The sequence below is a fragment of the Daucus carota genome, chromosome 4 (genome assembly GCF_001625215.2).
Source record: "Daucus carota subsp. sativus chromosome 4, DH1 v3.0, whole genome shotgun sequence".
Lineage (NCBI taxonomy): Eukaryota > Viridiplantae > Streptophyta > Magnoliopsida > Apiales > Apiaceae > Daucus > Daucus carota.
In genome coordinates, this window is record NC_030384.2 from 33575968 (window position 1) to 33590384 (window position 14417).

The 14417-nt window shown below is 35.9% G+C and overlaps 2 protein-coding genes across 2 annotated transcripts; one reads left to right on the forward strand and one right to left on the reverse strand.

Moving 5' to 3' along the window:
* Positions 1-466: 466 nt before the first annotated feature.
* LOC108217274 (THO complex subunit 4A) lies at positions 467-1482 on the reverse strand. Its single transcript, XM_064092177.1, has 4 exons — positions 1170-1482; positions 979-1059; positions 720-881; positions 467-526 (listed from the first exon to the last, which is right to left on the reverse strand). The coding sequence occupies exons 1-4, from the start codon at positions 1332-1334 to the stop codon at positions 467-469; spliced, it is 468 nt and encodes a 155-aa protein (XP_063948247.1). The 5' UTR covers positions 1335-1482.
* Positions 1483-10145: 8663 nt separating this feature from the next.
* LOC135152297 (uncharacterized) lies at positions 10146-13535 on the forward strand. Its single transcript, XM_064092178.1, has 3 exons — positions 10146-12598; positions 12694-12799; positions 12888-13535. The coding sequence occupies exons 1-3, from the start codon at positions 10146-10148 to the stop codon at positions 13533-13535; spliced, it is 3207 nt and encodes a 1068-aa protein (XP_063948248.1).
* Positions 13536-14417: the final 882 nt, after the last annotated feature.

Sequence of the window (14417 nt, forward strand, 5' to 3'; positions counted from 1 at the left end):
GAAAAATATGCATTAACTTGCAGAAAGTGACTCACTCTGGTTAATACCAGAAAACTAACAGATACTGACTACATTTTACATTAGCGACAAAGCAATATATATTCCATATTCAACAAGTATTTTAAGTTTGTGAAACAAACAGAAACAGCAGAAATAAACTAAATAAGTAAATAGTGATAAATTTGCTCCTAGCACAAATCTATAACTTCGCACTTTGTAGTTTGTACACTGGCAAATCGCCAATATTGATGCCACAGTGCCAACATATAGTTACACACTTCAATGTATATAACATCAAATTTTTATATAAATACACAATCCAGCTACAAATTACTCTAAAAGTAGAACCAATTAAGAGCTTAATAAATATGTGAAAATCATATGTCAACATCAAAAACTAATATCCAAGCAAAAATTGTAACATATAGTAACACATTCACAACATCAATTTAATACAATACACAATCTAGCAACTAAACAAATAAGCATTAGCAATTAAGAGTTGAATAGAATTGTTTACATCAACCTAAAAAACAAAGAGTAACAATTAATTTGAGATCAATAATAAGGAGACAACATCAATTTGCACATCAATGCACAATCTAGCAACAAAAAATAAGCATTAACAACTAAGTGCCGAATAGAAATGTTAACAAAAACCTACAAGATGAAGAGTGATAAATAATTGGAGAGTAATAATAATAAGGATCCAAACATGCCTTAATATCATTTTCGGAAACAGCATAATTCAAGTTGGAAACCAGAATTTTGGTAGCAGTTTCCACGTAGTAGAGACGATTAAGCATAGGAGGATACGAAATATGAGCAGGAGCATATTGTGCAAACATATCGTGCTTCCACTCCATCTCTGGTGCTTCAACCTTTTATATCACACACACACACACAGAGAGAGAGAGATGTAAAGTAAGATAAATTACAAAATTATGTGCATATAAAGAGGTAAATTAAGCTCGTTACCTGTAAATGAGGATACGAGACGTGAGCAGCAGCATATCGTGCAAACTTATCGTGCTTCCATTTCGTCTCTGGTGCTTCAACCTTTCATTTAACACACGGGAGAGAGATAGAGAGATATCAAACAATTAAACAAAAGTAGGAAGATGAAATTACAAAATGTATGTGTAATATATATAACATCAAATGATTACATGTGAACGAGGATACGGAAACGATCGGTGAACTGTGCGATTGAAGAATCGACGAGAAGGTGCAGCTCCGGAATGAGGAGGTGGAGAGGATAGTCGCTGCTGCTGCTGCTGCTTGTGCTTATTCATCGTGATGATATCGTCCAGAGACATGCTCAAACCTGACATCTTTTTTGGTCACTATAACAGAATTTTATTTTTTGCAGAATGTAAGTGTTTCTGCCAGTGCAGTGTATATATAGAGAAAGTGTGTGTGTGTGTGTTTGCCGGTGGAGACCGGAGTGTGAGCAAATAAGTGGAGACGGTTCCAGAACGAACCGTCCCAAACCAGAATTGAACAAACGGTTTTAGTTGGATTTAACTGTGCAAGATTTAGTTGTGCAAACTGGACAAAATGTTTCAAAAATCATTACTCCCTCTGTTTTTTTTATATGACGCTTTGACTTTTGGCACACACTTTCAAATACTTTGACCGGGTAGTTAAAAATATTATTTTTTAAATTTTCTTTTTCTGAATAATAATATATAATCAAAATTTTTATTCAAAAAAAGAAAATTCAAAAAATAATATTTTTAACTAACCGGTCAAAGCACTTAAAAGTGTGTGCCAAAAGTCAAAGCGTCATATAAAAAAAAACAGAGGGAGTATTTTAAATTAAAAGGATCTCAATATCATTCTCTTGATATGATTTGAAATTGCGTTTTGATTTTTTAGAAAAACGCCGTTTGAAGTTGTGTTCTTCAAATTACGTTTTTATAAACACAATACGAAATTATGAAATTTTTTTTTCAAAAAATGATAATAAAATTTTTTGTTGTCAAATAATAGTGGCAATGGAGACCAACTCCCACAAGCTTATGTATGGGAGGATTGAGGATAATTTTAATTATTATAATGCGTTTATCCAACTCAGCACCTTTAAAGTGAGATTTTTTATTATAATATTTATTTGTACAATATGCACCAGTAAATGATAAGTACCGAAAATCTTCAACTTTTTCCCGGGATTCACTTCCTTTGTTTGCACCTTTGAGTTTTTTTAATATATAATTTTAATGATAAGTATCGAAACATATGCTAACAGGAAGTATTTTGGAGACAAAGGAGTAAACAGTTATGACTGAGAGAGGGCGATCAAAACAGTAAATACTTTCACGCAGCTACGAAGTGTAGGAGGAAAGCAAATCAAGTTACTTCTTTATAGGACGAAACTGGGCATACAGTAGAATGGGGTTCTGGACTAGAAGAGACCATAACAGGCTATTTCACTCGTTTGTTTACGGCAACAAACGAGTAAGATCACAGTAGAATTGGGAAAGCATTACAGCCTGCTTATCGAGTAAGATCACAGAAGATCAAAATAATATGCTTTTGGCAGAAGTTGAGGAGAAAGAGATTAAAGCTGCACTCTTCCACATGCACCCGGACAAATCCCCGGGACATGATGGAATGAGCCCGGGATTCTACCAGAAATGCTGGAATATAGTCAAGGCCGATATTGTTGGTATTGTTCGACATTTCTTCATATCTGGTACGATTGATCCTCAGCTAAAAAATATGAATATTGCTCTTATTCCCAAAAAGAAAAATCCCGTGTTCATGACTGATCTTCGTCCTATCTCGCTTTGCAATGTTGTGTACAAAATTATCTCCAATGTTCTTTCTAATAGAATGAAAAAAGTTATTGATTATATTATCTCAGACTCTCAAAGTGCTTTTATTCCTAGACGTTTGATCATTGATAATATAATGATAGCTTTTGAGATTATGCATTTTATGAAGCGAAAGAATACATGCAAAGATAGCTGGATGGCTTTGAAATTGGACATGTCCAAAGCCTATGGCTTTAAAATTCGCATGACGGAAAGCAGTTTGGGTCCATTGTACCAGAAAGGGGTCTCTGGCAAGGAGGCCCCTTGTCGTCGTATCTTTTCCTAATATGCATTGAAGGCCTGTCAACATTGTTAAACGATTTTGAAATAAGAAATAAGATCAAGGGAGTTAAAGTGGCTCGTTCTGCACCGTCCATCTCTCATATGTTCTTTGCGGATGACTCTTACATTTTCTGTAAAGCAACTATGTAAAACAACTATGGAGAGTGCAGATCATGTGCTTCAAATTTTAAAAATCTTCGAAGCAGCATCAGGCCAGCAAATAAATGTGGATAAATCATCGGTATTCTTTAGCAAAAACACATCAAGTTTGTTGAAAACTGAGCTCTGTCAACGGTTGAACTTTCATGAAGCCAATGATCACAGTCTTTATTTGGGACTACCTAATATAATTGGTAGAAACAAATCCTCGATTTTTGGTTATCTTAAGGAGAAACTTCAGAATAGATTACAAGATTGGGGTAACAAAATTCTTTCGAAAGATGGTAAAGAGGTGTCGTTAAAGACCGTAGCACAAACGTTGCCGAACTATGCAATAGGAGTCTTTCTGTTACCTCTGAACCTTTGTCAAGATCTAGAGAAACTGATGTGTAAATTTTGGTGGAGAATGGACTCAAAAAAGGAAAGAGGGATCCGCTGGTTTAGCTGGACTAACATGTGCAAGAAGAAATCTCTTGGCGGAATGGGGTTCAGGAGCATCCACGATTTTAATTTTGCTCTCTTAGGTAAACAGGGTTAGAGATTGCTGCACTACCCAGAAAAATTAGTTAGCCGTGTTTTCAAGACTCGCTATTATTCTCAGGGGTCGTTTCTTAATGCAAAACTTGGCCACAATCCGAGTTATGTTTGGAGGAGTGTTATTGAGTCTCAGTCATTGCTAAAACAAGGCATGGGGTGCAGGATTGGCAATGGAACCACAATAAATATCCTAGAGGACCCGTGGTTACCTATGCAACACGAAGCCTACGTTCAAACAAATAGTCTCACCTTACAGGGGCAAATGGTTTCCTCTTTAATGGACGATAGCGGCAACTGGGACATCAACTTGATTTTAGATGTATTCGACAACAGGGATGCCAATTTAATTCTGTCGATCCCGTTGGATACTAGAGTGCAGGACTCTTGGTATTGGAGACAGGAGAAGTTAGGGTGTTACTCAGTTAAGAGCGTACTTTGCTACAGGATTTAAAGAGCACTCAACAAACACAGCCAAACTCAGGTTTTTGGAGAAAACTTTGGAATCCAAAAATCCCACCCAAAGTCAAGAACTTTTTATGGCGTGCCTCCACAAATTGCTTACCAACGAAGGATTTACTTCGATCAAAAAGAGTTCAGGTAATAAATCTTTGCCCTACTTTTTTTTTTTTAACGTAGGAACCCGCAGCCGCTACCCTTCGGGTGCGCACTGGGTACTTTTTTTTTTTTTTAACGTAGGAACCCGCAGCCGCTACCCTTCGGGTGCGCACTGGGTAAATCCACGAGCTCACGCAATAGCCTGCAAACTACGTGAACCAAGATAAACCGCACCTAAGCGCGACAAGCTCTGATCCAGGAGGCATAATCACAAATTCTGCTCCCTTCGGGAGTCGAACCTGTGACCAAGAGGATACATGTCCTCTCTTTAACCAGCTGAACCAACCCCTTGTAATGAGCTTCCAGAAACAATTTTTCATATTCTGGTATCGTGCTCTTATGCTGTCACTTGCTTGGAAAGAGTCCACAATTAGCCTATTATTGGTGAGTTTAGCTCCTTTCAAGAGTGGCTTCAGTTAGTATTTGATCATCAAGAAACTGATAACATATATATTACTGCTTTGGTCTGTTGGATGATCTGGAAAAATCGAAATGAACTTGTATGGAACCAACACAGCCTGGAGATCACAGAAGTGGTTGAATCTGCATACTCTGTTCTTAATCAATGGAAGAGTGTTCAAGACAAGACTTTTGACCGGTTTATGGCTTACATGAGCCAAGACGACGGTGATGAACACTGGCACACACCCCTGATTAGCAATATTAAGATAAATGTCGACGCAGCCATTTTTGCAGAAACAAGTTGTTACAGCCATGCATTTCTAGTAAGAGACCATGAAGGGCAGTTATTTGAAGCCAGATCAAAATGTATGCGAGGTCAGCCCAACCCAGAATTGGCAGAGGCATACAGCATCAGAGAAGTGTTAAGTTGGGTAAAATAAAATGGTTGCACCAACACAATCATTGAATCTGATTGCTTGCAGCTAGTTCAGACCATCCGAAGCTCTCTTTCTTGCTTATCATATCTGAGGAGAGTGGTCGAAGATTGTCGAGACATGCTTGCGAGTTTACGTCATGAAAACGTTTGTTTTAAATTTGTTAAACGTTCAGCGAATAGAGTACCTCACTATTTAGCGAGATACAGCTGTCCATTCTGATTTTCATCATGTTCTGTTAAATGATTTACATCATTAATGAAATCATTATTCCGGAGGGGGAAAAAAAATATATGATTTTATTTGGAAGACGAAAGCCCACTAACTCTTGGACAATACAATAATCAAACAGGGCTGCAACCGCCCGCCCGCGAGAATTACGTTGCTCCAGCTTTCATCTCTCTCACTTGGACCATCCAGAGAATCCAAGCCAGATTTTTTTTTTTTTTTTTTGTGACAAAGATTTGTTTTTTTAACTCTATCGATCTGAGCACAAAAAATATTCAAAAATTAGTGTTTTTTTTAAACAACAAAAATTAGTATTTGAACTTAAGTTGAAATTTTTGGACTGAATTTGGATATACTCGAAACAATTCTTTTTATATGATATCTGAAACCTGAAATAAGGATCGAATCTAAAATTTGAAATAATAGTAATATTATTTTTAAGAAAAATAATATATGTTATGATATATAAAATATTATACATATAATTCATATTATCAATTCGATTAATATATAAGAAACATATATTCAAATCTAAAATTTTTCAAATTTAAAAATAAAATTCATATCCAAATTCAGAAAGGTGAAAATTCATTTAGTACGGAGCAGTCAATATCTATAGAATCAGTTTAAACCGCTGTCTGCTACTGACCAGTGCTAGTGTGCTACTATCATTTTTTTTAGATTTATTAATCAAAAAATCTAACTAACTTGACATTTTTTTGCCAAAAAAACCTTTAATTTTTTTTTCACCAACAACTCCAACAAACATTATCAAAATCATATAAAAAAATACAAAACAAACCATGATTAAATATTCTAATTTGACTTGTCAAGTATCTCTCCATAATTTGTATCTTTTTATACACGTGTGTGCCACATAACGCATATTCATTACACGTGTCTGCTATGTTATGTCTATTCATTAACAGTAATAATTTTAATAATTTATAATATTTTAATTAATTTTATAAACCCAAAGATATAATCTTTTAATAATTAACAATTTATCTTTTCTCGCTATTTCATCTCATGTTTATTGTTTATACTCAAGTAACTTATTTGATTCTGAGGTGCAAGATTTGATTTGCGATCTCTTAGGTGGCTCGAGCATTAGTGTCCAAACTTTACCTAGTGTAACACTTATGTAACTGAATTTTCATATTCGCAATCTGAAGGCTATACACTACTTTCATCTCTCATAATATTGACCGTTGGCCATGTATATAGAAAAGAGAAGCAACTTATGACGACCCTTTTTCGCCTTTAGCCACTTCTCGTCCTAGTCTGTAGGTTTTTTGTCATCTGACTCAAGAGTTATCTTTGTTGGGATTAGCGCGCTGGATAAAAATCTTATGCAGACAAGAAATTGACCTTTTTCTTCTCTTCCCCATCAACTAAGATTCTTAATTCATTGCTAGGCTTCAAAATTGCAGCACACTGGGTTAATTTATCAGACGACACATATGGTGGGAACTTAACATGATGCTCAACAAACTCCTCGGTCTTGGGGTTTTTACGCTTCAAAACAAAATGGACCTTGTTTGTAACTCGACATTTATCAGGACCAAACATAATAGAGTAAGAAGATTCATTCTCAAATACTTTGGCTACCCAACCAGCCTCCTTAGGGCCTGACCAAATAAAAAATGAGATGTATGTGAAGCTTTATTGCACAGAGGAACAGGAGGTCGTGGTGCGAATATAATATCTGGACACCAAAATGCTACGCTAGGTGATGATGTTTTGGTGGTTCTCTTGTCATATGAGGCTTGAGTAAAAAATTTATTTATTTTGTACTATTTTTTGATTAATTGTAATTATATTGCCACGTAAGATTTGTGATGATCATGGTTAGTCCACATCAGTTATAATTAACTTTAGTTAATTTTTTTTCAAAGATTGAGTAAAGTTTAATGGGGTTGTTAATGAAAAAAAAAGTTTAAAAATTTATTGGCAAAAAAATTACAAATTAGTTGGATTTTTGGTTAATAGCTCGAATTTCTGCTACAGTGCTGGTGTGCTACTATCATTTTTTTTATTCATTCTTTTGTTTCCGGCTTCCCCTGTATAAAGTGTAACCTACATGCTTTCTGTTTTTTTTGAGAGCAATACATGCTTTCTATTAGTTAGATTGAAAAAAAAAAGAAGCAAATTTACGTGGAATAAAATCTTTACAAAATAATGAAATCACAAAATTATTAATTTTAATTGATATTAATTAAAAAATACTATAAATGTTAAAAAAGTAATTTTATTTATTTGTTTTGAAAATATAAAAATTTAGGTAATACACTTTCCACTTGGTGTCATCATATACCGCATCTATCAATAAAACTGTAGAAATTGTGAGAATTTTGAATATCAGAAGTTCCTAGCAAAGTTAATGCTTAAATTAAAAAGGTCTCTAAAAGGAAGTTTAAGATAAAAATCTTAAAAAACAGATCGCATAATATTCTTGAAAAAAGCCAATAAAAAGAAGGACAGAGATCTAAACTAAATTAACTTGCTCTTTTTCCTTCTTGGCTTTCATCCCCCACAAACCTTAGCTCCTAAGCTTTACATTCATTGTTCTTCATAGTCCAAATGAAACAAAATAGCATTGTCTGCGAACAAATTTATTCTTCTATAGATTTTAATAAGAAAGAAATATTTGAATGTATTTTTTTTTTTGCCGGAAATATTTTAATGTATAGTATATGGAGTACACTACAAGAAAACTGTTAATAGACATCATAGGTCAGACATCGGTCAGATTTGCCGCCGATGTTAAAAATGTTTTTAACATCACCCCTTCTAGAGGCGATGTCTTTAGCAATTTAAGACATCAATGAAATTTAAACCGATGTCTAAAATATCATTAAAAAATTTCAAAACACACGGCCATCCCTCTCTCCCCTCCTTAGTCAAAAAAACCCCGCCTTAAAACCAAATGTTCCCCCGCCTTAGAACATTTTAGGCTTCCCTCCTTCTCTTCAGACATATTTAACATAAAATTAAAATCAAAAACTAAACTAATAACTAAAATAACATTTCTTACAAACTCTCTCACTCGACTCTCTCTCTCTCTCACTCGACCTCTCTCTCTCGACCATCTCTCTCTGATCTCTCGACCATCTCTCTCACTCAGCCCACCCACTCACCACCGCTAGCTCACCACCCACTCAGCCCGCTCACCACCGCTCACCACCGCTCCGCTCAACAGTACTGCTCACTCATCACTGCCGCTCCGCTCACCACCACTCATCACCTATCTCCGGTGTTCTCTACTCTCTACTCAGCTTGGTAAGCTTGAATCGAAGTGGGTACGTCTTCTCTCACACATATCTTGTTTAAATCGAAACCCTAATTTGTATATTTGGGGTTTTGTTCAAATCGAAACCCAAATTTTGTAAATTTGGGGTTTTTTCAAATCGAAACCCTATTAACTTCTCTGCCTTTGTATATTTTGCAGGACCTTTCTTCAGGAATTAAATTTTCAGGTATTAATTTAAATTTGGGGTTTGTGTGTTGAAATTTTAATTGGGGTTTGTGTGTTGAAATTTTTAGTCTCCTTGTGTGTTGATTTGAAATAATGTGTTTAGTTGTTTCCATTTGATGTTTTACACTGCATACACGTTGGTATATTCATCCAAATTTATATACTCCCACCACACAATCAAATTTAGTTTATATATGTGCATCTCCTTGTATATCTGCTGGACTCTAGTCAATATTGTGGATATAATTTTAATTAGAATGAAGTTGGGTGATGATAAGATTAGGTTTATGGGCTGATGTGTTATTAAACCGTTCATTAGCATGCAGGATGATGCTCTGTCTGTTCCAGTACTTTAGTATTTTAATTCTCTGTATTATATTCAATCTTCTTTGCTAATATATATAGAGATATTTTATTAGAGAGACAATATAGTTGTCAATTATCTATACAAATGTCTTAAGAGCAACATAATTCTATGCTATTGTATTGTTTAATTGCCCTGCTTTGGGTTTATTAGCTGGTTGATGATATATTATATGTTTGACTGTATATTTAATCTTGTTAGCAAGATTTGATGATTTTTCTTTTTATGTTTACAGTGTTGACCCGAGGCAGCAAGACTATACTAATTCAGAGGTTGGAACAAGCTTGGACTAATTAATTCAGAGGTAATCCCACGTTCCCTTTCTTACCTCTGACTTGTTCATTTTATGCTCAAACTATGATCATTATTTGTATGCATGTTTCATATAGTTTAAATTTTCCAAATATTTTAGATGATTTAAGTTATATTTAAGTATGCCTATATATGCGAATCATGCATCTGATTATGCATTTTGTATGCTTCTGATTGTGCATACGCATGGTTTGAATTTCATATTACATAAGCCTATAATTGTGATAGAGAATAGATATCCATTATGCATCTTTGTATGCTTATGATTATACATTTAATTTGAATTTCATCTTATTTGTATGCATGTATGTGGTCTGATCTGAGTAATTAAATTTATATTGATTAAACATGAAATATTAGTTTCTTTAGTCGTGTATGAAATGCCCTGATTTTGAATAGTTTTAAGACATATCGAAGATAATTAACCTATAAAACTCTTATAGGCCATGATATAGATAAATAACTAATGACTATGGTAATACTAAATTTATTATTGACATACCAGGTGCTTTAAAATGGATAAGTCGTGGATAAAAGCTGATAGGGATTCCTTACAGTATGAAATAGGTGTTGAAAATTTCTTGATATTTGCCGAGGATAATGCAAAAAACCCAAAAAAAATTCGTTGTCCTTGTGCACGCTGCGTTAACTTCAAAAAATTTCCGGTAGATATAATCAGAGGTCATCTGTATGATTCGGGTTTTAGTTTAGGATATTTTGAATGGATTTGGCATGGTGAAGAGGTTTGTAACAGTACTAAGTTAGCTGTTGGTAGTAGTTGCCCTCCTCCAAAGCCCACACCACCAACAGAAACCTACAACGTATGCGACGCAGCCTATAGTAAGGACGATTACAATAATGATGAGTCTGAAGACTTCAAGAGGTTTGTTGCAGATGCAGAACAACCTCTGTTTGAGGGAAGTGAGTGCACTAAACTAGAAACAGTCTTGAAATTACATAATTGGAAGGTTAGGTTTGGGGTTAGTGATAAGGCTTTTACTGATCTTCTTGAGTCTGTTGGGTCATTTCTTCCGAAAGACAATGTGCTTCCATCTAATATGTACGAGGCCAAGAAAACCTTGACTGATTTAGGACTTGAGTATGTAAAATTCCACGCTTGTCCAAATGATTGCGTATTGTATAGGGGTCCACTCCTTGAGTCTTCTTCTGAGTGTCCAAATTGCCATTTGTCTCGCTGGAAAATTGGGAAAGATGGTAAAATTAGGGTAAATGTGCCGGCTAAGGTTATGTGGTATTTTCCTATAATCCCCAGGTTTAAACGAATGTTTAAATCTACTTCTACTGCCAAATTAATGGATTGGCATTCAGTGAATCGGTCTAATGATGGGAAGATGCGCCACCCCTCTGATTCTCCTTCATGGAGGAATATAGATTATAGGTGGCCTGATTTTGGTAGTGAGCCAAGACACTTACGTTTGGGATTAGCGGCTGATGGTATAAATCCGCACAATAACGGATTAAACAACCGGTATACTTGCTGGCCAGTTATGTTAGTAACATATAATCTTCCTCCATGGTTATGCATGAAGAGGAAGTTTATGATGTTAACAACATTAATTTCTGGCCCGCATGAACCAGGGAATAATATTGACGTATATCTCGAGCCGCTAATTGATGATTTAAAAAAATTGTGGGAGGAAGGTGAACCAAACGTGTACGATGCGCATACTGATTCTTTTTTCACTCTAAAGGCAGTTCTGATGTGGACAGTAAATGACTTCCCGGGGTATGCCAACTTGTCGGGATGCATTAATAAGGGTTATAAAGCTTGTCCTATTTGTGGTGATCAGACTGTAGCTAAGTATTTAAACCATAGTAGGAAAATGTCCTACCAAGGCCACCGTCGTTACTTAGATAAATATCATCCCTATAGGAGGCTTAGGACAGCTTTCAATGGAGAACAGGAATTAGGTATTGCGCCTGAACCACTTACCGGAGAAGAAGTTTTGGCGCAGCAACAACTTCTTAAATTTAGTTTTGGAAAGGGGGGGAAGTCGAAAAAGGTCGAATCTGCATGGAAAAAACAATCAATTTTTTTTGAGTTAGAGTATTGGAAGTATCACCATGTTCGACATTGTTTAGATGTCATGCACGTCGAGAAGAACGTGTGTGATAATATAATTGGGACACTTCTCAATTTGAAATTCAAGACGAAAGACAGCCTTGCATCGCGTCTTGATTTGGTTGAGATGGGACTAAGGCCTGATTTAGCTCCTGAAATAGGTGAAAAAAAGACATACTTACCTCCTGCCCCTTTTACCCTGTCCAAGAAAGAAAAAAAAACAATGCTGTCCTCATTGTACAACATGAAACTTCCATACGGGCACGCTTCAAATATCAGAAACTGTGTATCAATGATTGATCAGAAATTGTATGGCCTTAAGTCGCATGACTGCCATATTCTCCTCCAGCAGCTACTACCGGTTTCTATTCGATCAGTGCTTCCGAAAAATGTTAGGGTCTCTATAATAAGATTGTGTTTTTTCTTCAACAGTTTGTGCAACAAAGTTGTCGATGTGTCAAAGTTGAATAAACTACAATCAGATGTTATTTTGACCTTGTGTGAGTTGGAGAAAATTTTCCCGCCATCATTTTTCGATGTTATGATACATCTGACAGTCCACTTAGTAAGAGAATTGAGATTATGTGGACCAGTTTTTTACAGATGGATGTATCCATTTGAACGTTTCAATAAAATATTGAAGGGTTATGTAAGAAACCGATTCTATCCGGAAGGTTGTATAGCTGAAGGTTATCTGAAAGAAGAATCTATAGAATTTTGCACCGAGTTCTTTAGCGGGAGTAGCAGGACAGCAGGGCTTCAGAATGATGAAAAAGTTTCTGGTCCAGTAGGTGGTGCAACAATGAAGTCAGTTCCAGAAAAAGAAAGAAGTGAGGCGCATCTTGCAGTCCTCCTCAATAATACTGAAGTGGAACCATATGCTAGGTTGGTCAATTTTTTACATGTACACATATTATAGTTCTATTTCATGTGGTAGAGTCTTAGCTAACCTAACTAATTAACCTAACTACTTAAATCAGGTTGCATAAACAATATTTGGAAGGCATATATCAAGGGAAGAAGAAGAGTGTGCAGTGGCTATTGGGAGAGCACAATCGACAATTTGCCGATTGGTTTGAACAAAAAGTTTGTTTGCAATCTTCTCCTTTTTATTTGTATTTTCTGCAAGTCATGCCTTTAATTTCAATGAGCTTATATGCAATAAAACTTGTAGGTCAGTACAGAAATGAGGGAAAATTCTGGAGACGTTTCTGAAACAATACGATGGTTGGCTGGAAAACCTTCATATTCAGTGTTGACTTATGAAAGTTATGTTGTTGACGGGGTCCGTTACCACACAAAAGACCGAGATAATGCAAGGGTAGTTCAGAATAGTGGGGTGTCGTTGGTTGCTAGGACAGTCCAAGTGTCTAGTGCTAAGGATGTAAATCCTATAGAGAGCGAACTAACATTTTATGGGGTTATCAAAGAAATATGGGAGTTAGACTACCACGCATTCAAGGCCCCTTTGTTTTTATGTACATGGGCTTCAAATGACAGAGGTGTCAAGTCTGATGAGCTTGGTTTCACGCTTGTGAACTTCAATCGGCCTGGTCACAAAAAGGACAAATATGTCTCAGTGGACCAAGTCAACCAAGTTTTTTATGTAGAGGATCCAAGTGATAAAAACTGGTCTGTTGTGCTATCATCGGCAGCTAGAGACTACCATGATGTGTACAATGAAGATGCTCCAGAAGACAACTCCTGGAACCCTCCCCCATTCTGTTCTCAGATCCCTACATGTGACCCTCATGATTCCGATGATGCACGTGTTAGTAATAAAAGAGAAAATGTTGAAGGGATTTGGTTGAAAAGTCCATAGATGTCTAGCTAAATTTCAATGAGAATTTTGCATATTTTGCAAAATTTGCAAGTGTATCAATGATTATTTTGTAGAATTTTGCATATTTTGCAAGTGTATCAATGATTATTTTGTAGCAGTTTGCATATTTTTCCATGATTACTTTGTAGCATTTTGCATATTTTCCATGATTTGTTTTGTAACATTTTGCATATTTTTCATGATTATTTGTACTTGTTCTCTAATTGGTCAGATATGTTAAGTTTTTTTCAGATCAAAGCAAGACGAGAGAATGGCACCTAAGCAAAAGAAATCAAAAAAGGGAGGAAGTAAGAAAGTAAGTAGTGAAGGCACTGCACAGCTGGCTATTGAGGCAGAAAATCAACCAGCCAACTCAGAACCTCAACCAGCCGACAATGAACAACCAACTGACACAGCTACAAGAAAGTCGGGTGGGAAGCGCGGTGTCTGTGCAATGTACAAAGTGATAGTCAAGAAAGCTCGAGGGAAAAAGTTTAAAGTGACAACCAATGAATGGGGAATTCCATGTGGGGAAACTAGGGCCCGTTTGCAGTCCTATATTGGTATGTTGGCAAGGACTACAATTCCAATCGACATTCCTTCTTGGCCAACTGTCGATCCTGAATTAAAATCCAAGCTGTGGCTAGATCTTCAGGTACTTGAAGAATTTTCCAAGAAACTGTCTATTTAGAAATTAATATAACTGAACAATTTTCCTAATATATGTTACCTTGTGTGTTTTTCAGTCTACCTTCAAAGTAAAATCAGATACTCAGCATCTGGTCCTAAAGTCAGCCGGCACCAAATGGCGACAATTTAAGGCTGATTTGACGAGGAAATATGTGATGCCTTTTCTTGGAGACAAGAAGAAACTGAGTAAGC